Below are 24593 nucleotides of genomic sequence, written 5' to 3'. Positions count from 1 at the left end.
TTACAGACATCTGAGTTCCCTACAGTACAAACAACAGCGGAGGACCTCCCCTTAGAAGAGAACACCCTCTTCAACAAGAAGTACTCCACACACTGAAAGATTCTCATGTCACCCTCTGCACTTTGAGCATATATGTATATATATGATCACCATGGAGGAAATTCTCGAGACTACAATAGCAATGGTACTGGCCATTACCCTCAGCTGTTTTACCATCAACCATCCTATGAGCCATCAAGAAAACACCAAAGATTGCAACAAGACAGTGTGACGGGGCCAGCCCCGACGGCTATAGGAGGGTGCTGGAAGGCATATATATCAGCCCCAGGCTTAGTAAATCCCTGTTCTCTGGGTAATCCAGCTGGGGCTACTCCAGGGCAATTAGGCCAATTAGGCCAGCTGAGGCCAATCAAGGAGCTTGCCCCAGCAGTTAAAAGCCTCCCAATCAGGCAGATGGGGGCATCTGGGTGGGAGTTGAGTGGAGGAGCAGAGTAGAGCTGCTACAAGGCGTGGAGTCAGTGGAGGAGCGGAGTAGAGTGGAGCAGAGCTGCTGCAAGGTGTGGAGCTGGTGGAGGAGCTAGTGTGGGTGTGGCGAGAGCACCCAGCCACGGGAATTAAGAAGGAGCCTGTCCAGGCAAGACCAGAGGATGCCGGCCCCAAAGAGACTGAAGGAGGACCACAAGCTGGGGGGGGGGAGCTATAGTCGAGCGACCCAGGGAAGGTAGTAGCCCCTGGACTAAGCTGTTTGAGGCTACTCCTCGCAGGGTCCCTGGGTCGTGACCCGGGGTAGAGGGCGGGACTGGGCCCCCCCCCGCTCCCACCTAGCCACACCACCAGCATAGCCGTAGGGAGCGCAGACCCACGGGGCCAAACAGGCCCACCTCGCCACAACAGGCACATGGCTGCATCACCATCTTCCCTCCAAAGTCATCAGACCTCTAAAAAGGTGCTTTGATGGATTGCTCCAGAGTCATCAGTTGTTCTATCACCACTGTCTCCCCCATTTGGAAGTCACCTAGCTTATTTCCTTCCATCATGGCAGATCTTAACCTTTGGCAAATGCGTTGTGGATACCACTCTGAAGAGAAGTGGTATGTTTATGGAATTGGTTCATCCATTACAAAATCACCCTCTCTGCAGTACATCTTCTGGGATTAATTAATTCCCTGGCAGATAGGATCTGTAGGCATTTCAACAAGGACCATGAGTAAGAGCTCAACTCTTTGGTGGTGCAACAAATCTTCCAACAATGGAGGTGCCCATATTGGGACCTCTTTGCCACCCAAGAAAAAAAGAAATGGCAAACTTACTGCTGTCATAGCAGCCAGGGTCTAGACTCCAGAGGGGATACTTTCCTGCTTCCATGGTCAGAACCATTAACGTACAACTTCCCTCCCATTCTCCTCTAACCTCATGTTCTCTAGAAAATACAGAATGACAGAGCGACAGTAATTCTGATAGCATGATGATGGCCATATCAGTTTTGGTTCACCATGGCTCTATAAATGACCCTTCACAGGTGCAATTATCCCCAACACTTCGCTGTCAGAATGGGGGCAGAATCAACCAACCCAGCCCAGCTTCCCTCCAGCTCCCAGCCTGTTTTGTAATTGGATGACAGACTTTGAACAAACCTGCTAAAAAGAAGTGCAATCTATCTGTCTTAGTAGAAGACCTTCTACGTTTAAGTGTTATGCTGCTAAATGGAAGCATTTTTCCATGTGGTACCAGCAATATCACCTCTCTCCAGAAAAGTCAGAATTTCCCAATATCCTTGATTACCTCCTCTCCTTAAATATCAAGACTTCCAGTCAGCTCACAGAGAGGGCATCTCACAGCTATCAGTGCATTTCACCCTCCAATAGATAGTTATTCAGTTTTCACTTATCCCATGACAGTCTCATTCCTTAAAGGCATTGTTAGAACTTTCCCTCTGGTATCTTGCCCTACATCTTCCTGGGATCTGAATTTAGTACTAGCAGCACTTAAGAGGTTGTCCTTTGAGCCCTTGGCTTCATGCTTCTTCCTGTATTTATTGATAAAGGTGGCCTTTTTAACAGCAATACTTCAGCTAGGAGGGTAGGTGAGCTTGGTTTCTTCATGGCAATTATACTGTCTTTGACAGAAACAAGGTGTTCCTCTGACTAGATCCTACATTTGTTCTTATGGTCCTGTTGGACTTCAATCTGAATCAAATGATTTATTGACCTGTATTTCAGCTGAAGCCCCACATGAAATGATTTATTGACCTGTATTTCAACTGAAGCCCCACATGAGAGATTAAAGGACGTTACACGCTTTAGATGAAAGCTCTTCCCTGGCTTTCTACTTGGATCAGACAAAGCCAGTTCGAAGATCACCTTGACTGTACGTTTCATTTGTTGAAAGAATGAAGGGCAAGGTCATATCTTGAGAGTCTTGAGGTGACTCTCTGACTGCATCCTCCTCTGTTACCAGCTTGCAGAAATTTCTCCTCCACCATGTTGTATTAAAGGTCACTCAAATAGGGCACTGGCTTCGCAGTAGTATCACTGCAAGGTGTCCCTCTTTCCGAAATCTGCAGGGCAACTACTTGGAGCTCTGTCCATACCTTGACCCAGAACTATGCTCTGACTTATGCCTTAGCAGATGATGCATCCTTTGGTTCAGCAGTCCCACAGACTGTGGCATCAGGTACCTTCTTGCACCCCGCTCCAAAATAAGCACAGCTTGGGAATCACCCACAGTGAATAGCCAGCACTAGAAGAAGCAGGGAGGTTACTTACCTTATAATAACTGGATTTCTTTGAGATGTGTGGTCCTTGTGGGTATTCATGACCTGCCCTCCTTCCTCTCTGATTTGGATCCTCAGGTGATTCATGGTAGAGTAGGAACTGAAGGGGCTGATTGTTGGCACCACCATTTATGCCCTTGGTTTGTGGCATGAGGAGGTGCAACACACAGGTGTGGACCAACAGACACTGCTATTGAAGAATTTCTGGTCCTGGGTGCATGCAGTGGATGCACACCCCACAGCAAATACCTACAGGGACAACACATCTTGAAGACCTTCAGTTACTGTAAGGTAAGTAATCTTCCTTTTGCGACCTTAAGGTCCAGTTACATTGTTTTATAGAATAAGTTTTCCAAGAAGTGTAACATCTCTTCGCTTCCTGGAGGATTTTAGAAAGGTTTGTTACCTTATTTTTGTACATCATTATTGTTCCTAATAAGAGTTTATCTTAAAACCATGCTGTTTGTCAGTAAGATACTACAAACATATTTTTTGTATGTAAGATGTATATGGTATATATCGGTAGACAAAATATCTGATTCATCCCTACTTATTGCATTATTTCTTACAGATAAATAATTCAAACACAAAATTCCTGGAAACAGAGACCCCTGAAAATTAGTACAATGAAATTTATGCACACAAACACACAATGGGACTTAGAGATAGGCAGAATATGAAACAAAATTTAAAATGTTATTGTTCCCGTTAACCTTCAGTAAACCAGGAACTTTATAGTGTGTTTCATTTGCTGTCCAGTTTTCATGTGGGGCACTTACCAAAAAGGAAATATTTTCACGATCTGTGGAGAAGGTCTAATGGTAGATGCTTGTTATTTATCTTTAGGTCTCATAAATTATTGAAGCTGAGGACTGACCAGGCAACGTAATTGCAGCTTTTTATAAAATCCTGATGTGCTTTTTATCTAAATTTAACCTTTCTGTTGCCTGCCTCTCTAAATGAATATTGCAATGCAGACTCTCATGCTACACACACTGCTGTGTTTAAACAAGGAGTATACATTGCTTCTGTTACTATTATTATGCACCAGTGATAAAATGCTTGTGTGACATTCTGCTTTCAAACAACCATTTGATATTGGATATTGGTAACTGAGTCTCTTGTGTTCAAAAATATATTGCAAAATCTTGGGAGATAAAGAATGACAGCTCTGTGGAGAAACTGTTGGAGACCTGTAAGGGAAGTACCAGGTGCTCCTTCTCTTACTATTGTTCTTGAAAGCTCTAGAGTTTATGTATGATTGAGAGGTTTGCGAGGAGGGGGAAGGGAACTGTCAACTTAAAAATCACACTTCTCACTGGAAAGTTTTTACCTACTATTGTTACAAGCAACACCTAAGATTCCTGGAGCTGAAAGAGGTTAGAGGAAAAAAGTTTCTCAGTTTTATTTGTTTGTTTACTTTGGTGCATTGGACAGCCCTCTAACTACTGTCGGTTTCACTCTATCCCCTGTGTAGTTTCCCAGATGGTTTGTTTGGAATCTTTCACACAGCACTGGGGAGAGAAAGCCATTTGAAAACACAAGAAAATAGGATTGTAAAAACACGGAAATTGACAGAATCTGAAACAACTCTTAATTCATTCTTGGAAATGTACTAGATTTTAGAGGGATAATGTCCCTATAATATCTTGATTAGTTTGGACCATAAAAGTTTGTTCATGCAAACTGATGTGATTGCAAGTATTGCTCAGACAGTTTTAGATTTCCCTTGAAAATGTACTATAGGAAGCAATACTGCATAGACAAGTTGGCGGGCTGCATAACCTAATGACTTTTACATCTCTAACGCCTAGGAATCTATGGTAATATGCCCCTAAAGACTGTATGATGGCAACCATCCATTTAAAAAAATGATGGCGTAAGTGCCCAAGAAGCTCAGTTACTGTGCATCATGCAGCAGCCTCATGAATGGCTAAAAGGTCCAACTCTTGAGTGACAGTCCTTGCCACAAATAATGCATGAGTAAGGTACAGGGCCAGAGGATGAAGCCGTTGAATTACTAGTGCTTGAGGTCTGCACTTTTCTATTTGCTCTCTTCGCTTTCCTCTCTCTCAACCACCCCTCTTCAGCTGCCTGTTGCTAGCTGCATCTCTCCCAGCTTGCAGTGTTGATGTTGAAAGTTTTCAAGTCCCTCTTGCAAACGTCCTGGTACCTGACCATTCGTCAGCCCAGTGGCTGCAGGGCATCTGCTAGTTCTCAATACAGGAAATCCTTTGGAATATGTCCATCTTCCATCTGGTGCAGATGACCAAGCCAGTGGAGACATCTGTTTTTGAGAATAGTGATTAGACTTGGCAATGTTGCTTTCGCAAGTGTCAGGAACTTTGGTTTCCCACTTAATATTTAGAATACGGCAAAGAGAGCAGGTGTGTGGAAGATGTTTAGACTTCTTTCATTTCTGTGGTAGGTGGTCCGGGTCTCGCCACCAAACAGCAACATGCTCAAAATGCATGTCTGGTAGATGTGTATCTTGGAGTTCAGTGTTAGTTTCCTGTTATCCCACACAGCCTTGGTTGGTTGGCTAAACATGGTGGCTGTTGATGCAAGAATTAAGCTTGTCCTCTAGAGATAAGTTATACAATACAGATGATCCTAGATAGACAACTTGTGCACAACATCTAGCATCTATTGAAACTTCTGGTGCAATCAGCACATCTTGTGCCATAATCAGTGTCTTTTTTAGACTGATTGTTAGTCCATATTCATGACAAGCTAGCGCAAAGCTGTTGCAAACCTGTTGGATTATATGATGCCCTTAAGATTATATGGCTTTAAGATTATATGATGCCCTTAAAGACAATATGATAGAATTGATAGAATGAAATAGATAGATTTCTCCAGGCAAGTCATTCCACTCTAATAATAGTAATGGTAAAATGTCATTTTTTCTCATTAATTTTATGTTGAGAAAAACACTATAAATACAATAAATCTCCAGTACAGCAAGGGCAGATTGCAATTCATATTAACTTCAACCAAGAGGAGACAATCACCTGTGTTTTGTTCTTCTTCACACTTCCTTTTTCCTAGGAACACTATAAAGAGTCCAAGCCTAACCACCCTTTAACTGCCTTTCCCCAGAGAATAACATGAAACTACTTTTTTGGTGCATATACTTGAGCTGTCTTTAAGATTGAGGAGATACAGAACTTTGCAAGTGTTTAATACCTGTTGTTGGTACAGATGGGATTTTAGAGATGAAACAGCTTAGTACAGGAAGCAGGAAACGTGCAACTACAGTAAGCTTGTAGAGTCCATGATTTTTCATGGATTTTTTCCTTCTATATATGTTTTCTTCTCTTCAGCAAATTTGATCACCCTCACATCCTGAAATTACTTGGAGTTTGTCTGTTGAATGAACCCCAGTACATTATCCTGGAACTGATGGAAGGAGGAGATCTACTCAGCTATTTACGAGGAGCAAGAGGGCAAAAGGTAGGCAGAGGACTCCAAAAGGTACATTTTATTTTGAGCTGCTGGTGGCATTCCTGAAGGAGCCTACCATTTCCACCCCCCTTTTCCCCTCCATGAAAGGGCCTGTTTCTGTCCAACCTTTTTTCCATCTGAGGGTCTCTGGACTTGCTTCTTCATATCAGCCCAGGAACTCAACCCTGAGCTCATAACCCACTTCAGATCTCTCGTATGGCAGTAGCTTGTGCTGCCAATAGGCCTAGGACTATATTTTCAAAAAACATTTTTAGTTCTAAGATGCCCATTGAGTTTACCAACTAAAATCCTGTGCAGTGCCTCGAAAAATGTACACCAAATAGGCATACATAAGGCTTGTAACATAATACTTTCCCTTTTTATTATTTGTATTGCAGAAGGATCTATAATGGGATTGGCAATTCTCAAATATATAGGAAGACACTGTCCCTGTCCTAAAGAGTTTAGATGCTAGGAGGACAACCAACAAAAAGAGGGTTGGGGAGAAGCAATAAATCTCCTACTTCAGTTATTCATATTTAGTATACAGAATAATAATGTGGATTATAAAGTCACTGGCCAAGGATGACTTAAATCCAGGATTTTATGGCATTGTAGCAACAACCTGATTCACTCCAATTGCTAAGCCTAGTCCAGATCCTGTGTACTGATTTTAGCTACTGATCCGTACTTCAGAAAGTTTGCTTGTATCTGGCCTGATGAGAGTATTTAGTGATTAGTTGTTGCATAATTAACTGTCCTCAATAATGCCCTAAAGGTAGGGGATAATTTCCAGGGGCCCAATTCTCCCACCACAGGTACATATAACTCCCCTTTACGTCAGTATTATTTTTACTCTGAAGTCAGAAAATAGGGTTTGCTTTGTTATCTCTCACTACTATTACTTTAATTGAGAAGCCCCCTCTTCTTGAACCATGAATACCACACGTCTGGTAATATACAGAGATTTTGCACCTTTATCCCCTCCCCCCCACTTTTTTTTGCTTTTTCACTTTTGAACATCTCCAGTAATCTGAAAAGGAGAAAAACAATATGTTTTATCATAACAAGAGGTTCATTTTGTTCTGCATTTGTAAAGATGGAAGACACTACTGATCACTGCCCTCTGTTTCTTGTAGTTCCGAGGCCCTTTGCTAAAGGTGGCTGACCTTCTGGATATATGTCTGGATATTTGCAAAGGTTGTGTCTATTTAGAGAAAATGCACTTCATTCACAGGTACTTGTTGAATTACCTTGTAGTTCTTATGTTTTGTTACCTACAGTTGTAGGAGCAAATAAACTAGACTGAAAATGACTGCCTGGCAAAAACTGTTACAGTTCCATCGCTGTTTATGCTTTGTACATTAGGGACCTGGCAGCTCGCAATTGCCTTGTGTCAGTGAAGGAATACACCAGTCTCTCCCGAATAGTGAAGATTGGGGATTTTGGACTTGCCAGAGATGTCTATAAAAATGATTATTACAGGAAAAAAGGAGAAGGGCTGCTCCCTGTGAGATGGATGGCACCTGAAAGTCTTATTGATGGTGTGTTTACTAACCGATCTGATGTATGGTAAGTTCCTGGGGGTACAAAGTTGTGTAAATAATAATAACAAATACTAAAGCAGGGAAAAATCAGTTTGTGGTGGCAATGCTGTGTCATTATAGTGCCATCTCTGATCATTTATATAGTGAGGCAAATAATGTCTGCTTAGCTGATGTTTTCCTGAGTTAATAAAAGGTCTCGCCTTGTGACAAATACCTGCATGTATGTATTTCTTTATTTAAATCCATGGCATCTCACTTCAGTCCAGCTGGAAGTAACTATGGTCATATGACCAAAATAATTTTATATGGCTGTCCACGAAGTGTCTATTTTGTTTTTTTGGTCAGTGAACTGACTGCTGACATCACATTCTTCCCACTCTGCTTTCCATTAGGTCAAATGGTGATTCCTCTACACAGGCAAACATTTTCTCCTTAGCACTATTTCCTTAATCAACCAAATGACCTTAGGTTTTTTAGAGTTAGTATACTTAATTAGGCCTTTGTCCCAATCTGGATCCTAACAACAATATAGTCAGAATTTTCAACAGTTCTTCACTGCAGCCATTTCATTTTAATTCTTTTTTATTTACATAAGGGAAATATTTAGTGCTTCAGTCTAGACCCCATCCTGTAGGTGCTGAGTGCCTTGTGAGTTGTGTTGAGCAAATGTAATTCCCTTTTACACCACTAGAGGCTGCTTACATGGTGTCAGTGGAGGTTGAGGGTGTTCACTTCCTTACAGGATTGGTCCCAATGTGCCTGAAGGATAGGTGGCATAATAGATTAGTTCTACTAGTTTTTAGTTTTAGTTCCACTAGCAGCTCTAGAGACCCAATTAAGAATGTATGAACCGGTTCATATAAAATTAAACCCCTTTAGCCTTGTTTTTTTCTAGCTGAACCTTGGTTGGTGGTTATTGGCGAAAATTAAGGTTAAATAACAATAGACATAATTCTTTGTTTTCGACAGTGATTAAGCTAATTAAAATTCTCCCTTTGCCTTTCTTAGGGCTTTTGGAGTCTTGGTTTGGGAAACTTTAACTCTGGGTCATCAGCCATATCCAGGTTACTCCAATCTTGATGTTTTACATCATGTACGATCAGGAGGGAGGCTAGAGTTGCCGAACAATTGTCCTGATGATCTGTAAGTCAATTTTGTTTAAATAGCATCATGAACATTAATGAGACACTGAGAGCTACATGTTCAGCTGCCCATCATTTTGCATGGTGGCTTTATCACATGCAGTAGCTTTCACCTGCAGAGTTCTTTGTGTTCCCTCTTTTGCAGACAAAATAATCTGCATTTGCATGCCCCAGCTGGCTAGCTAGTTATCCATTGGCCCAGTTTGTGAGTGCAGAACTTTGGTTGTGGCTGAAAATTCCACCCTAAAATTACATGGTGTGTATGTGGTGTTGTACACGCAGGAACCCAGGAATAACTTGGACATTCAGGACTGGAAATGAATCTTGTAGCAATACAGACAACACGTGAAGAGATATATCAAATCAAATTTAAGGGTGATTTCAGAGAGTTCTTCTGTCCCTTTAATTTAACCACTTGGGTGCAGAAATGGGGTTTTCTCAGTCTGTGTGTTCTATTGTCGCTAACTGACTGTATCACAACTAAGCAGTTAAACATCAGATGTTTGTAAGGATACATATTGGTAATGGTCTACACAGCTTTTCAGTCTCAGTCTAGTTCCTAATGAACAAGTACCTATGTAACCATCACAGATAGCACCTTTATTGGCAATTAGAGATTGTGGAGACCCACTCAATCAATCCCGGAAGAGATCTCTGGTTGCTGCCATAAATCCACTCCCTCTCCACGAAAAAAGCAAGGCTGCATCGATCGGAGGGCATCTCCCATTGACGCAGCGCAGTGGAGATGCTGCGGTAGGACAAAGTAAGCACGTCAACGGGAGATACGCAAGCTACAGTACACAGCTTGCGTATCTCCCGTCGACCGCCAGCAGCAGTTTAGACCAGGCCTCAGAAAACAGGCCAGAGCTGGAATGTGAATGGAAACCAGACAACCCCCTCACCCTAGAAGTGCTCTGTATAGAGAAAGGTAAAGTCAGAGTGGGAAGCGGGAAGTTTACTCTTCTTTTGATTGTTCTTTAACTATTCTGGGGATAAAACCAACACTCTTCAGGGCTATCTTAAGCACTAAAATCAAATTCAAATTTTTTAAAAGACTGATGTGCAGAATGGCTCAATATGCCTGTTGCTTGGGGGAGATGGAGCAAATCCATTACACCCGTATAACTCTCTGAGAAGGACTTATATTTGAAGTTGCTATATCATCTAGGTAGTCACAGTGAGGCATTTGGCATTCAATCCAAAAAATGGAAAGAGAGACTAGTTGACATGCAAGATTCCTGCTGGCGTAAAAGTCCCACAGCCATCTGCTTTACAGAAGTGGCTTGGGAAGAATTGGTGAGCCCTGCCCTCTATGGCAGTGGGGTTACTGAGTAGCAGCGTGAGTTTCATGGATCATTGCTGGGGAGTATTTAACAAACACATGGCATGAAATGTATCTCTAGTAGGAAGCTATTCAAGGCTCTATGTTGCCTTGATAAAGATTAAGTAGGCCTTCAAAAGGACCGAGGAAAATCTATTTTAGCTGAAGTAACCTTCTGAGGTTCCAGTCCTGCAAGCTACAATGTGCAAGTGGATCCCTGCAGAGATCCATACTTCAGGGGGACTGCATGGGCTTGTTAGGGTTTGTTCACGTGTTGTAACTTGTAGAATCAGGGCCTAAGATCAATAACTTTGTCTCTAAAAGCTAAGAGTCTGAATTAACTCTTTGACTCTCGTACCTTCGTTGATCTCCTTGGCCAACCACTCAGCACCTGCACGCCGATTCTGTCAGTAAAGTAAATAGCTTGTTGCTACTTTGCTCCGTTATTAATGGAATGCCTAGATTCTTGGCATTCCTGCTTCCCTCTACATGGTTTTGAACCTGCACTGGACATCAGCAATCATTAATCGTCTCCTCTGCACTTCAGCTCGCCTGCTGTCATTTTACAAAACAAACCATCACAGATAGGAAGAGGGTTCAAAGGCCAAACTACTTCAATTAAGAAGTGTTTAGGAATTTGTGGTAGGCTTACACTGTATGGGCAAGTAGAACTCACATGAAGCCTTGGGATATAAAACACCTTAAAGGGACAGGGTCTGTGCAGGTAGGGAGAAGGATGTGAATGTTTCCCCCCTCCTCCATTTGTTTATCAAAACATTAATCCAGGAAGATAATAATCCACTTTCCCTGTAGAAGTGGGTAAAGTCTGGCAGTGAGTTGAGACAGGGACTCTGTGATCTACGAACTTTTACACTTAAGTAAATATTGACTTTATCTACACTCAAAGCCCTGATGTAGTAATTGATGGCCACCAGTTGGCATAGCTACACTTGTGTGAACTGATAAATGTAGACAAAAAGAAGCCAAGGTTTGAACAATTGAACTAAATCGATGCAAACCCCAGAAGGTCCTTGTCTACATGTAGGAGTCTGTACCAGCACAGCTACCCCAACTGCTGAATTGTGGATGTCCCTGAATGTAGATGAGGCTATGTTTCCACACCTAACCTCTCACTACCCTTGAAAGTCCTGCTACTGAGTTTGGTGAAGAAACATTTTTGACTATGTATGTAACAAAGCAGTTGTATTTATAAAACTGGCCAGCACTGGGAGTTCCTCCCCAGTAAAAGGTTTGATTAAATAAAAAACAGACAGAGATTGTAGAGGATCCCCTGTAGGAGGCGATGATGGTGGATCTCCCTTGGTATCAATCTCCGAGGGAGGCCACACCTCCTGGCGCCTACGCCCTTCGGAGAGTTCAAGTTAAAGGGGCCGCCTCCGGCCCTTAGTTGGCAAGGCTAGTAAACAGTCTTTAGCCTGAGAGGGTGAGGAAATGGTCCAAGGCCCTGGCCCTTAGACAGGGCAGGGCAGGCAGAAGGGAAGCAGTCTCTTGCCTTCAGCAGGGTGAATAGCTAGTCCACACCGTGCCCTTCGGCAGTGCATGGCAGGCAGCAGGGAACAAGCGCAAGCTCAGCCGGAACATAGTCGGTTTCCCTGGGCTAGTTCCTCCCACCCTCTCCCTAGAGTACCTGGTCTCCTGAGCTGTACCCTGGTTCCTCGTTGCTTGACGGTAGATCCGGGAACTGTTCGGGGTCATCTGCAGAAGGCAGTTCCTCTAGGCCCCAGGGTCCATGTATCCTTTCTGGCTCACCGGGGGTTGGCAGCTTGTGTAGCTCCTCCAGGTCCTCAGGGCAGTGGGCAGCTCCGGCAGCCTCTCTTCCTCCATGAAAGGATTTCCCTCTCTTTCCCATGACTCCTTACTTTTGCTTATAAGCCTTTGGTGAGGAACCTTGTCAAAGACTTTCTGAAAGTCCAAGAATACTGTATCCTTTGAATCACCCTTGTCCACATGTTTGTTGACACCCTTAGAGAATTCTAAGAGATTGGTGAGGCATGATTTCCCTTTACAAAAGCCATGTTGACTCTTCTCCAACATATCGTGTTCATCTATGTGTCTGATAATTCTGTTCTTTACTATAGTTTCAAGCAATTTGCCTGGTACAGAAGTTAGGCTTACTGGCCTGTAATTGTCCTGATCATCTCTGGAGCGTTTTTAAAAAAATTGGCATTACATTAGATATCCTCCAGAGGCTGATTTAAGCAATAGGTTACATACCCCATTTAGTAGGTCTGCATTTTCATATTTCAGTTCCTTCAGACCTCTTGGGTGAATACCATCTGATCCTGGTAACTTACTACTGTTTAATTTATCAGTTTGTTCCCTAATCTGCTTTATTGACACCTCAGTCTGGGACAGTCCCTCAGATTTGTCACCTAAAACGAATGGCTCAGATGTGGGAATCTCCCTGACATCCTCTGCAATGCAGACTGATGCAAAGAATCCATTTAGCATCTCCACAACGGCCTTATCTTCCTGGAGTGCTCCATTAGAATCTTGATCATCCAGTGGCCCCACTGATTATTTTTGGCATGCTGCTTACTTCTGATGTATTTAGCAAAAAAATTGCTGGGTTTTTCTGTGTCTTTTGCTAGTCGCTTTTCAAATTCTTTTTTTTTTTTTTTTTGCCTGCCCAATTATACTTTTATACTTTGACTTGCCAGAGTTTATGCTCCTTTTTGTGTTCCTCAGTAGTATTTGACTTCTGGTTTTAAAAGAATGTTTTTTTGTCTCTAACCACCTCTTTTACTCTGTTGTTTAGACCAGTGGTTCTCAACATGTGGTTCATGGACTCACAGGCTCCATAGACTATGTCTAAGGGTCTGCGAAAGACTTACTGTGATAGTAAAATAGTGAGTCAGTTTGCATAGCAAATTATGTACAAACAGTCGGCATTTCTTTATGATCAGAAGTTTAGTATTTTTAGGGTTGCAAAAATATCCAGAACTCTCACTCATCACTGTCTTGTCTCATATGTGACCTTTTTCTCTCCCTCCCCTGCACCTCCTTCCTTGGTCTCTGTCAATATGTTGCTTCTGGTATCCTTTTCTTTAGACTGGCGATGTTTTCTCTGGGACTTCAAGCTGTTCTGCTTCATTACTGCAGCCTGTAGAGTGCTCTGTTCAGAAACTGAGAGCTAAGATGTAGTGGCAGTGGAAAGACTAACATTCTTGTCTTAGATGTTCTAGAACCCAGCTGATCAGACAGCATTCACTGGCTCCTCAGGCTTTTGGGAGACATTTTGTTTTGTGTGGCCAGAGTTCACTATGCTTTCCAATGTGCATCACTGTGCTCTGGAAAACTTACACCATCTGATTTATGGGACAACCTATTGCTATTTGTTGAGGGCCGAAGACAAAGCTCTGAATTTATGTGCTGGAGCAGATCAAATGGAATTTGAGGCCATGTGAATTACAGACACATTAAATTACTTAAAAGCTTCAGATTCTAATGTCTATTTTTTTTAACGACAAGAGAAATGTTTCCTTGTCTGTTTTCACACAAAATATTGGTGGCATCTAGAATGAATTCAGAAAGCCTTGGTAAGGATCTTGTTTTTTCTACAGCTTTATAGTGTATTCCAGGGACTAAAAATGTCCATCTTTTTAAAACCAAAAAGCTTTCATGGTGAACATGCCCAACAACAATTGATTTTTCTTAAATCCGAGTCCCTTTACTTGTCATTAATGAAACATTTGGGTCCAGATCTTCAGATAGTGTAACTCACCATGGATTCATCGAAGTCAGTGGAGATATGACACTTTACATCAGCCAGGATTTTAAGTTGTTCGTGGTGAAGATTTAATGATCTATTTATATATACAATAGCATACATTAGTTATAATAGTAGTTATAATTACATTATAGTTAATACTTTTATTATATCATTTATTTTTTCTAGATGGGACTTAATGACAAGCTGCTGGGCCCAAGAACCTCACAACAGGCCTACGTTCTGTTATATACAGGACCAACTGCAAGAACTGAGAAATTCTCCTATGTGCTGCACTTCCCAACTTGAGGACAGTATGCTTCCTAGTGGAGTCCTCAACCAAGCCTTTGAATGTGAGTTTGAGACAATGCCTTCAGTCCCACTTGTTTCCCCTGTTGACAAAATACAGGATAATTTAAAATAGACAACATTGTAGTTCACCTTTTCCTCCTGCTGTTCTTTCATTATCATACCTTGTTCCATATTAGTTAGTAGTTTATCACTTTCTCTGTAACTGGCACCATGTGTAGGATTGTACAAAGCAGAATATGTAAATGCTTGTATAGCAGTAAAATAGCGATGTAGTTACAAAAAATAATGTTGCAGGTGTTTTAGACATGAAAAATATTTTGTTTAAATGGGCCAAATTGCAATCTCACATTGGTACAAATTTGGGGTGACTCCACTGGCATCGAGGGAGTAACTCCAGATTTCATCTAGTGTAAACGAATTCAGGTTCTGGCCCAAAGCATTTGTCATCCTGTTGCCAGAAAATGCTATCTCGGGTGAAACAAATGTAAAAAATTAGTAGTAGGGCTGTCAAATGATTAAAAAAATGAAATTGCGATTAATCGCAGTTTTAATCACAATGTTAAACAATAATAGAATACCATTTATTTAAATATTTTGGGTGTTTTCTACATTTTCAAATATATTGATTTCAGTTACAACACAGAATACAAAGTGCTTTTTATTTATTATTTATTTTTTATTTATTTTATTATTTATTATTATTATTGTTTATTTATTGTATGTATTATTTATTATTATTTTGATTACAAATATTTGCACTCTAAAAATAAACAAAAGAAATAATATTTTTCAGTTCACCTCATACAAGTACTGTGGTGCAATCTTTTTGTCATGAAAATGCAATTTACAAATGTAGAATTATTTTTTTGTTACATAACTGCACTCAAAAACAAAACAAAGTAAATCTTTAGAGACTACAAGTCCACTCAGTCCTACTCCTTGTTCAGCCAATCACTAAGACAAACAAGTTTGTTTACATTTATGGGAAATAATGCTGCCCACTTCTTATTTACAATGTCACCTGAAAGTGAGAACAGGCTTTTGCATGTTGTAGCCGGCGTTGCAAGGTATTTACATGTCAGACATGCTAAACATTCGTATGCCCCTTCATGCTTTGACCACCATTCCAGAGGATATGCTTCCAAGCTGATGACAGGTTCTGCTGAATAATGATCCAAAGCAGTGCAGACTGATGTACATTCATTTTCATCATCTGAGTCAGATGCCACCAACAGAAGGTTGATTTTCATTTTTGGTGGTTTGGGTTCTGTGGTTTCTGCATTGGAGTGTTGCTCTTTTAAGACTTCTGACAGCATGTTTCACATCTTGTCCCTCTCAGATTTTGGAAGGCACTTCAGATGCTTAAACCTTGGGTCGAGTGTTGTAGCTATCTTTAGAAATCTCACATTGGTACCTTCTTTGCATTTTGTCAAATCAGTGAAAGTATTTTTAAATTGAACAACACGTGCTGGGTCATCATCTGAGACTGCCATAACATGAAATATATGATAGAATGCAGGTAAAACCACAGAGCAGGAGACATATAATTCTCTACCAAGGAGTTCAATCACAATTTTAATAACACATTATTTTTTTAACTAGTGTCATCAGCATGGAAGCATGTCCTTTGGAATGATGGCCAAAGCATGAAGAGGCATATGAATGTTTAGCATATCTGGCATGTAAATACCTTTATAACAGTGCCATGTGAATTCCTGTTCTCACTTTCAGGTGACATTGTAAATAAGAAGCGGTCAGCATTATCTCCTGTAAATGTAAACAAACTTGTTTATCTTAGCAATTGGCTGAACAAGAAGTAGGACTGAGTGGACTTGTAGTCTCTAAAGATTTACTTTGTTTTGTTTTTAGTGCAGTTATGTAACAAAAAAATTCTTCATTTATGAGTTGCACTTTAACAATAAAGAGATTACACTACAGTACTCGTATTAGGTGAATTGAAAAATACCATTTCTTTCGCCTTTTTTATAGTGCAAATATTTTAATCAAAATAACAATATAAAGTGAGCACTGTACACTTTGTATTCTGTGTTGTAATTGAAATGAATATATTTGAAAATATAGAAAAACATCCAAAATATTTATAATAAATTTAAATTGGTATTCTATAATTGTTTAACAGTGTGATTAAAACTGTGATTAATTGCTATTAATTTTTTTAATTGAGTTAACTCAAAACAAATTAATCGCTTGAGTTAACTATGATTAATTGACAACCCTAGTTATTAGCTGTAAGAGAGCAATGTATTCTAGTGGTCTGAAAAAAAGACTTGGGTTCAGGATATCATTGTAATACAAACTCAGACAGACAGACACTGATACCCTTAGTGACTTCTTTACCTCAAATTCCCCAGTTATTAAATGGGGAAAGTTCTACTTATCTCCCTCAAAGTGGGCTTGTGGACATTCATTGGATGATATTTGTAATCATCAGATGAGATCATCAAAAGAAAAGGTGAAGTATTCTTATTATTGTGATTGTTACCATAGTCATAAGGCATATGCACAAGGGGGATGAATTAAGATTGCATAGGCTAAATGGCTGAACCATTTTGGCTGAAATTTTCCCCCAAAAAATCACCCTATGGCAGACACCCAGCATGGATAATTTCAGACCGAACAGTTGAAGTCTGGCAAAATTATATGCAACTGAAAACAGGGTTTTATGATGGGAAGTGTGGGCAATCTTAAAAACTGGTGGCGCTACCAGCCTTGGTTATAATATATATTGAAATCAGTGGGAACTGTGACTGCTCAGCGCCTTTTTAAAGGAGGCCACTAACCTCTGAAGTGTGTTTACACTATCTTTTGGGGGGAAATCTTCCACTACTGTGCTACCAGCAGTGCAGCTCCATTGGTGGGTAGCAGTGGTGGGAATACCAGCGTAGGCAGGACATTGGTGACAGCAAGCAGTTTTACTGAGTCATCTTTACTTGTTCTGAGTAGTGTTAGATGCTCTTATGGTAAAAATGCCTGTGTACCCAAGTGTACCCTTCCTTGCTACCTGCCAGTGGAGTGTACCAGTGTGCCTTAGTTAGACCATCTATAAAATGGGAAGATAACACTTATCTGCCTCCTGGGATTTTGGGAGAATCAGTTAGGTACAGATTCTAAAGCGCTTGGAAGATGTAAATCCCAAGTAAAACTAATTAATTAATTAATTATTATTATTATTATTAGACCTATCACTTCACTTCCCTCAGCATTCGACTCTTTCTTTTGGAATCAAATCTCTTGGTGACAGTGAGCATTTCTTGGTTGGAGGTTTGAACAGAAGTTTCATTACACACAAAGGCCAACAATCATGTAAAATTTTTTGAAAACATGTCTCGAATAATCCATCATGGGATAGGCTTTTGGATTATTTGGTTTGGCCTCGGTCGTTGCAGCATTAACATAAATGTGCTTCCTTTAGTCATGGTTAAAATGATATAGTGTGTAAACTCAGGGTTATTCTTATTAAAAATCACTTAGATATCATACAGCGTTTGACATGCATAGATTGAGACACTTCCTCTGCCCAAAACTATTTACCACAAAGTAATTAAGGAGTGCTCATTTTAGTTTGGGCGCCTGAACTGAATTGCCACCTCCTGTTTAAACCTATGCTGCATATGGACCCAATATTTGGGTGAATGCTATTTCAAGGGATTTACATTGCAGACAGATAACTATTTGAACTGATCTTGGGAACAGAGGTCCACAAAAAATTGGGAGACCTACCTGCACATTGCACTGACAGGAGAACTTATCCCTGAAGTTGTAAGGACTCTAAGAGTACATGAACAGTACAGCTGAGGCTGTGGATGGCAGCTCAGGTAGATGTACCCATACTAGGTGCACAAACAAATATGTATCCAGGAGAGTCAGGAGGCCGTATTCTATCCATGCTGAAGCCTGGACTGTGACATCCTCACTTCTGTTTTTAGTGTGCTAACTAAAGTACAGCTAGCATGGGTACATCTACATCAGCTGCCATTCACAGCCCTGTTGACAGTGCAGATATACCCTAAAACATCATTAGGACATTAGGCATTCAGGTACCAGAGTGAAAGGCACAATGTAAGATCTAAAGAGAAGGCTGCTGTTGGGGAAAGACATAGATGAGTCCTACTTTATAACCTCTGACTCTTAGGAGAAATAAGAATGTATGTAATAGACCCCAGCAAATGTCTAGCCTCTTAAAGTACAGCTACACAGAAGGATGATGTCTAAAACAGACATCTTCAGGAGACAATGTTCTATGCCAAGGTTCCCCAGTCTGCAGGGCACAAAATTAATCAGGGGAAGAAAGAAGAGGTCCAAAAAGAGGAGCAGTGAGGAAGAGGAAAGCTGTTGGACACCTGTTCCATCTCCCAGTCCAGCTGCATAAATGTCCCCATTCCTGCAGAAAAAGAGCTTTGTGACTCATTGAAAGCTATCCACTTTACGTCTGCTTCCCTGGTGACCTCTAATAAAGCCAGCTATCATATACAGGAGCTGTACTTTGTTAGATGTCACACAATGCAAAATATCGATGTGGGTGTGGCAGTGATGCTCCAAGAACAATGACCATTTCTGAGCCTCTGCTTACTCTGCCAACTCTAGGAACAGTCCCTCCAGTCAGTTCAGGTTTCAGGTGCAAAGTGGGGAAGTCTGAAGAAGTCCGCAGTGCCACTGTCCATGGCATGATTATTTTGTGGCTACTGAGAGACTTCTGTCTTTAGAGCTATCAAACCACCACCTTTCCTAAATGCTGAATTCACATTTTTTAAAAAGAGCAATAAACTAACCTGCAGAGTGTACGTCATGAGTCTTTTTTTCCCTGAACTCTCCGTTGGTCAGAGGAATGACCAGATCTATTTAAACTTCTCTGCAGAAATGTGCATTCAGAGGATTTGGTGCTAAAATTTGGGATTTAGTGAGTGTGGCATCTGCTGGACAGCTAGTAATGGTTTTCAACTCATTTAGCTTTTTAAAACCAATCACTCAAGTGCTATTCTGCACACCTACCTGCATTTAAGTAAATCACTTAGACAAGCAGAAGTTTCTATAAAACAAGCATGCGATAAACTATATATTACTTACATCTTGTACCTGGCCTTCAGTACAGCCTTCTGAAATTCCGTTATTCTTTGTTCCGTTATCCTCTCTTTAGTTCAGTTAGTGTCTGACCTAAAGCCAATTGAAGTCAAAGGAAGGATGCCCACTGACTTCAGTGGACTTTTATTTCAAACCCTTTTGCTGTAGGGATGGGTGGCTACAACACTGCATGCAGAGATAGTACAGCACAGAATGGTCATTTCGTCTCTGTTTCCTTGACAATTACTATCTCATTGCAGAAAGAACAAATAATGGTTTGGGAAATAACAAATAATTTGGTTAGGGAAACAACAGTCACACCTTCCTTTAGATTTTAAAAAAATACAAAAAGTAATAATTATAATAATAGTCATTATAAATCAGAAGACAAAATTGTCTTCTGCGTTACATGTGATTGGAGTTCTTAGATGATAATATGTTAGTCTAACAAACCAATCTGCCTATATCCCTGCTTTTAGTATGACACACACTGTGTTTATCAAGAGTGCTTCTTGCATATAGAGGCTTCTGTTGAGAACCATCTCTTTGAAAAATGTACGTTAGCTTTTTTAGTGTTGATTTTATTTTTGTATGTAAATGGTGCACAGCACAGTTGTCCCTTGGCTAAGCAAAAGTCTCACTTTTAGTGTCCTTAGGATGACAGAATAGTAAAGCTTAGTGAGTCATCCTAAAAACATGTGAGATGATATGCTTGATTAGACAGGAGACACAGATGCATCTCCACTGATATATAATATGGTGTGAAGTATTATAAGAGGTATATTTTTGTTCTATTAATACTTCTTACTGGAGATGAGTACTGAAATACTGCAACTCCAGGTAGTCCATAGGTATCAGCATAATACTTTACCAGTTGGAAATACTCCCTCATACTATCCAACATTCTGAGACTGAGAAATCCAGGGTCGAGTAACCAAATTCTTTCCCTTAATATTTCTTGAATAAATATATATAATTGAGTACTTGTGTGGAATATACTCAACTTTTTGCTCTCCCTAGAAGCATCTCCTATTGCCCAACATCTGAATAGTTTAGTGTACATAGAGGTGGTGGGCAACAGAGCTTATCTCTAATAATTATTGAAAAGAAAACAGGACAGTAACTTTCAGTTGGGAGACACTATGCTATTCACCCTATAAATACTGTAGGATATCAGACAGGGTTGTGTTGCATCTTTATTACAAAATCATTAACATCTAGGGCTTGATAATAGCTGGTGTGAATTCATGTAGCACCACTGACTTTGATGGCATGGCACTGATTTACACCAGCTGAGGAGCTGGCTCCTAAAAATATTTTTAATGACAAAAGTAACATGTCTAGGCCAGATTTAAAAATGTTCTGTTTGCTCCATCCTCACCAATCACCTCTTCCTCTGAATGATTTTCTCTTATAATTCGTCATCTCTAAAAATAAAGTATATAAAAAGTTCATTGAAATACAATGATACTGAAAGTACACAGAAGATATTTATATAAACATTATAACAATGTGCACCTTTCCACACAAGATCTCAGAACATTTATTAACATGAACTAATTACACAACGCCCCACAAGGTAGATAGGGACTATGCCTAGCGATTGCTTCTCCCACCACTAGGGTGGAATGCAGTAGCTATTTAGCAGCACTGAACAACACGACATATCAATTTAGAACAGGAAGTAACTGAAGAATACTGCAGAGATTTGGCAATGGAAAGTGCAGGGTGAATTAGGATAGGCCCAGTGCAATTCATTCAGCTGCAGTTTGGCCAGGCTGTTGCATTTAACAACCCTTTCTTGGGAAAAGTGCTAACAGAGCAAGTGTCCACCTCTGAATCACCCACAGCACTGCATGTAGCATTAAGATGTTGCTCGGAGGTCTCCCATCTGAGTGTTTAACTGCCTCAGCCAGGCTTTACACATGAAATCTGAGGGGATCACGTAACTGCATCTACCTAGCCTGGCTATAAATCAGTCATTTAATTTTAGCAGTGTTGAAACTAACCAAAAAAACCCCTACATGACCCAAATATAAACCAACCTGCACTCAAATGTCCCTCCCTTGAGCACCTAGCAGTTTGCTCTTGCCTCCCAAGGCTTATCCAAACTCAGCTCAGTTGCTGATCTACAGCTTTTCTTGCCCTTTCTGCTGCTTTGGGTGCTCACAGCCTTTTCTCTAGTTTCCTGTGGCTTTCCCAACCAACCATGACTTTTTTTGTAATTGTTCATCTGTGCATCCTCTACTGATCTGTTGGTGCCATAACGATCAAGGTTAACTTTCCTTGCCATGCTAAGCTGACCTATGAAAAAGGTGATCACTGTACTCAATAACTTGTCATCTTAGCATATATTTCTCAGCTTGTGCATTAGTGTATAAGGTGCATAGTTTTCATTGGTATCTTTACCTGGAATGCTATGCAAACAGGAGAATAAAAAGAAGCAAATGAAAGAGCGTACACATTTGACCACGTGCAAAACTTCAGTATGTAAATGTTGCAAAATGTCAGTTCTGTTGTGGTTTTGTAACTAGTTGCTGTCACGTCATAAAGTTAAGGTATATTCAACAGGGTTGTATTGTTTCTTTGGCTTCATACACTAGATTGAATGCTTCTGCAAAATAGTCTTTCTTCTTATTTTGTCTCCAAAGCTCAAAGATTAAAAACAAGGCAAGAGGTTAGTTGCAGATGTCTTTTATTTTTCTATAATGGGAAACACAGTGGCATGTTGGCTAAGGAGAAAATAATAATTTGTACATTCTGTGATCCTTTAGAACTGATGGGGAAAGAACGAGTAATGTATCTAAATATCTGGTAAAAATATCACAGTGACTTCATGCTCACATTTGTGTAACCATCACCTCATCAGCTCCAGATACTTATACAGGAAACAAATCTGAATGCTCTTCTAGTGTTCTATACTTAGGCTGGTCAGCCGGCATATGTCTGGTCCGTAAATACCCGGTTTTACTTGGAAGTCCTTATTTTAAGGTTTCCCTCTTAAGAGTTTGTTGAGAATATGCCCTCGGCATTTTGCCAACATGCCTTTTCTAAAGCAGCTCGCCCCTGAGGGTTCCATTAGGTGCTCTAATAAGCAAGAAACCAAATACAAAGAAGAGCCATCCTGATGGGTGAAAGCTCAGTGAGGATTGAATTACTAAATATTGCCATAATAACCCTGAACTGACAAAGAGTGTATCAAATGATTGTTCTTAGCTATCAGTCATCCCAGCATGTGAGCATAGTTTGATCTGTTTCCCTACTCTCCTCCTGCCAGTAAGGTTCTTAAATTAAACTTCTTTTTCCTGATGATCTTTGTGAATTGACTATATCACGTGGACCCGGCAAAAAGTGCTGATAAATCAACATAGTAAGTTAAATGTCCCCTGATAGAACAGCACCATCAATGCTTGTGGTTCCTAAATGTAGATAAACCTGGGTGTCACATGCTTCATTTTCATGTAGATGAACCTGGGTGTCACATGCTTCATTTCCCAGTAATGAAATAGAGTAAGTAGAGGGTCTAATAAAGAAAAAAGATATGTGTTACTAAGAATAAATACACAGAATAACAACAACGATAACTCAAGCCTTTTCATTATCCAGTTATTTTTCAGGTTTTAAAAGATGTGCCCATCACTGGTTCTAGGTGCATGTGCAAAGTTAGAATAAAAACTGTAAATTAAAGTAGTCAGAAATGGACAAAACCTATTAGGTTATATGTCTCTGCCCCTAGACAGTATAATCTCCTGGTAGAGAATGCATCAATCTAAACTTACTTGACCATTAGCCAGTAGGCAAGAACCTGTCTAGATGGTGGGACAGTTTGAGTATTTGGGCCCAAGAGATTACAGACATTCTTGCCATATGTACACAGTCTTTCCTACCAAGAAAGGCAAATCATTTATTTGTAACTGTTCTTTTTAGCATGAGTGGTGATGAATTTTTTGGTTCAGGATATACTCCAGGCATGCTGCAGCAGAGAATAAATGCAACCTGTCACTCCTGTGGTTACCAGACTCACTTTCTCTACCTGCCGCTTGACTCTCTTTGCTTTCTAATATTGCACTGGAACTGGTAGTAAAACAGCAGCCTCTCTTTCAGATGCGGATGGTGATGCTCCATGTACAGATCCAGAAAGTACTCTTTCAGCTGTCTTAATGGAAACCAGGAACAACGAAGGCTTAAACTATTTGGTACTAGTCACAGAAAGCAACCAAGATCAAGAAGACAGAGATCCAAATGAGTTGGGTGAAATCTGATTCCTTCAGCCTAAGGAAAGAAGAGAAGGCATCACATGCAGATGAAGAAAGAAGCAAAGGAAAATATCCTGCATTCTACTATACTTTCAGCTCTCCTGAACGTGTGAACTATGCCTCTGACAATGACAAGTGATCAGATAGGTTTATTTTCAGGTTAAGTACCTAGCAAGTAAGCGTCTCTTGTCAAAATTAGATATGTCATCTGGGGTTTTATTTAAAAACCTGTAACAACTAAAAGTACTGGAAAATATTGCAAAGGAATGAATTATATATAACAGAATAGTAACCCGATGACATGGGAGTTCTTTGATCAAGAATTTCTGAATGTTATGGCCTCTTGGGTATTTCATATGAAGTAGGTTAATAGAACATGTAATCAGATGAGAAGTGATTTTACTGTAGCATTAATTAAATTCAACTATCAGTCTAAAATGTTCCATTTTTACGGGAAGAGGAAATGTTGGCACATGTGCAATCATGCTCAAAAGAGAGCAATGAAGTGCTATTTTGTATATTATAAAGATGTTTCTTACTGGTTTATGGGAACAGTATTGTCTGAAATTTGGCCCTTCTTTAGATTTTTTTTTTTTTTTTTTTGGTAAAAGCAACCTTTTGCAATATGTAATAAAAATGACATTGTTTTTATTACTTTATTTTTTAGAAATTCCAGTTGAAACAGCTGAAATCAGAAATCAGTTCACAGGCTGTGCATCGTTGGAGATAGCTTTTATTTTATTTCTTAATTTAATAGAGAAGGCTTTGGAACCATCTGGAACCATTAAGCTGTGCAATAGTTTACCAGTGGATCCATATGATCCTGTTTTTGTTACCTTTGTCCTCCGTCCTCCTTTTGTTTGTCACAATTATTGTGTCTTGTTTCATGTTAGGTTGTAAGCTCTTCAGGGCAGAGGCTGTCTCTTACAATTTGTTTGTACAGTGGATAGCACCGATGGGGCTATGAAGGGAATGGGACAATGAGG

General features: G+C 40.2%; 1 protein-coding gene across 1 annotated transcript in view; it reads left to right on the top strand.

Moving 5' to 3' along the window:
• The window catches only part of ROS1 (ROS proto-oncogene 1, receptor tyrosine kinase), a 94831-nt gene extending 70979 nt beyond the window's left edge, over positions 1 to 23852 (top strand). The window contains 7 exon segments of the mRNA XM_067546786.1: positions 6100 to 6229; positions 7360 to 7457; positions 7589 to 7792; positions 8776 to 8910; positions 14150 to 14313; positions 23456 to 23576; positions 23578 to 23852. Coding sequence (XP_067402887.1) covers positions 6100 to 6229; positions 7360 to 7457; positions 7589 to 7792; positions 8776 to 8910; positions 14150 to 14313; positions 23456 to 23576; positions 23578 to 23746 — 1021 coding nt within the window. The 3' untranslated portion in view covers positions 23747 to 23852.
• The last annotated feature ends 741 nt before the right edge of the window (positions 23853 to 24593 follow it).

This window comes from Emydura macquarii, unplaced genomic scaffold, assembly GCF_026122565.2.
Source record: "Emydura macquarii macquarii isolate MOO-44397 ecotype Brisbane River unplaced genomic scaffold, CSIRO-AGI_Emac_v2 contig_1146, whole genome shotgun sequence".
Classification (NCBI taxonomy): domain Eukaryota; kingdom Metazoa; phylum Chordata; order Testudines; family Chelidae; genus Emydura; species Emydura macquarii.
This window is presented reverse-complemented; position numbering and strand designations above follow the sequence as displayed.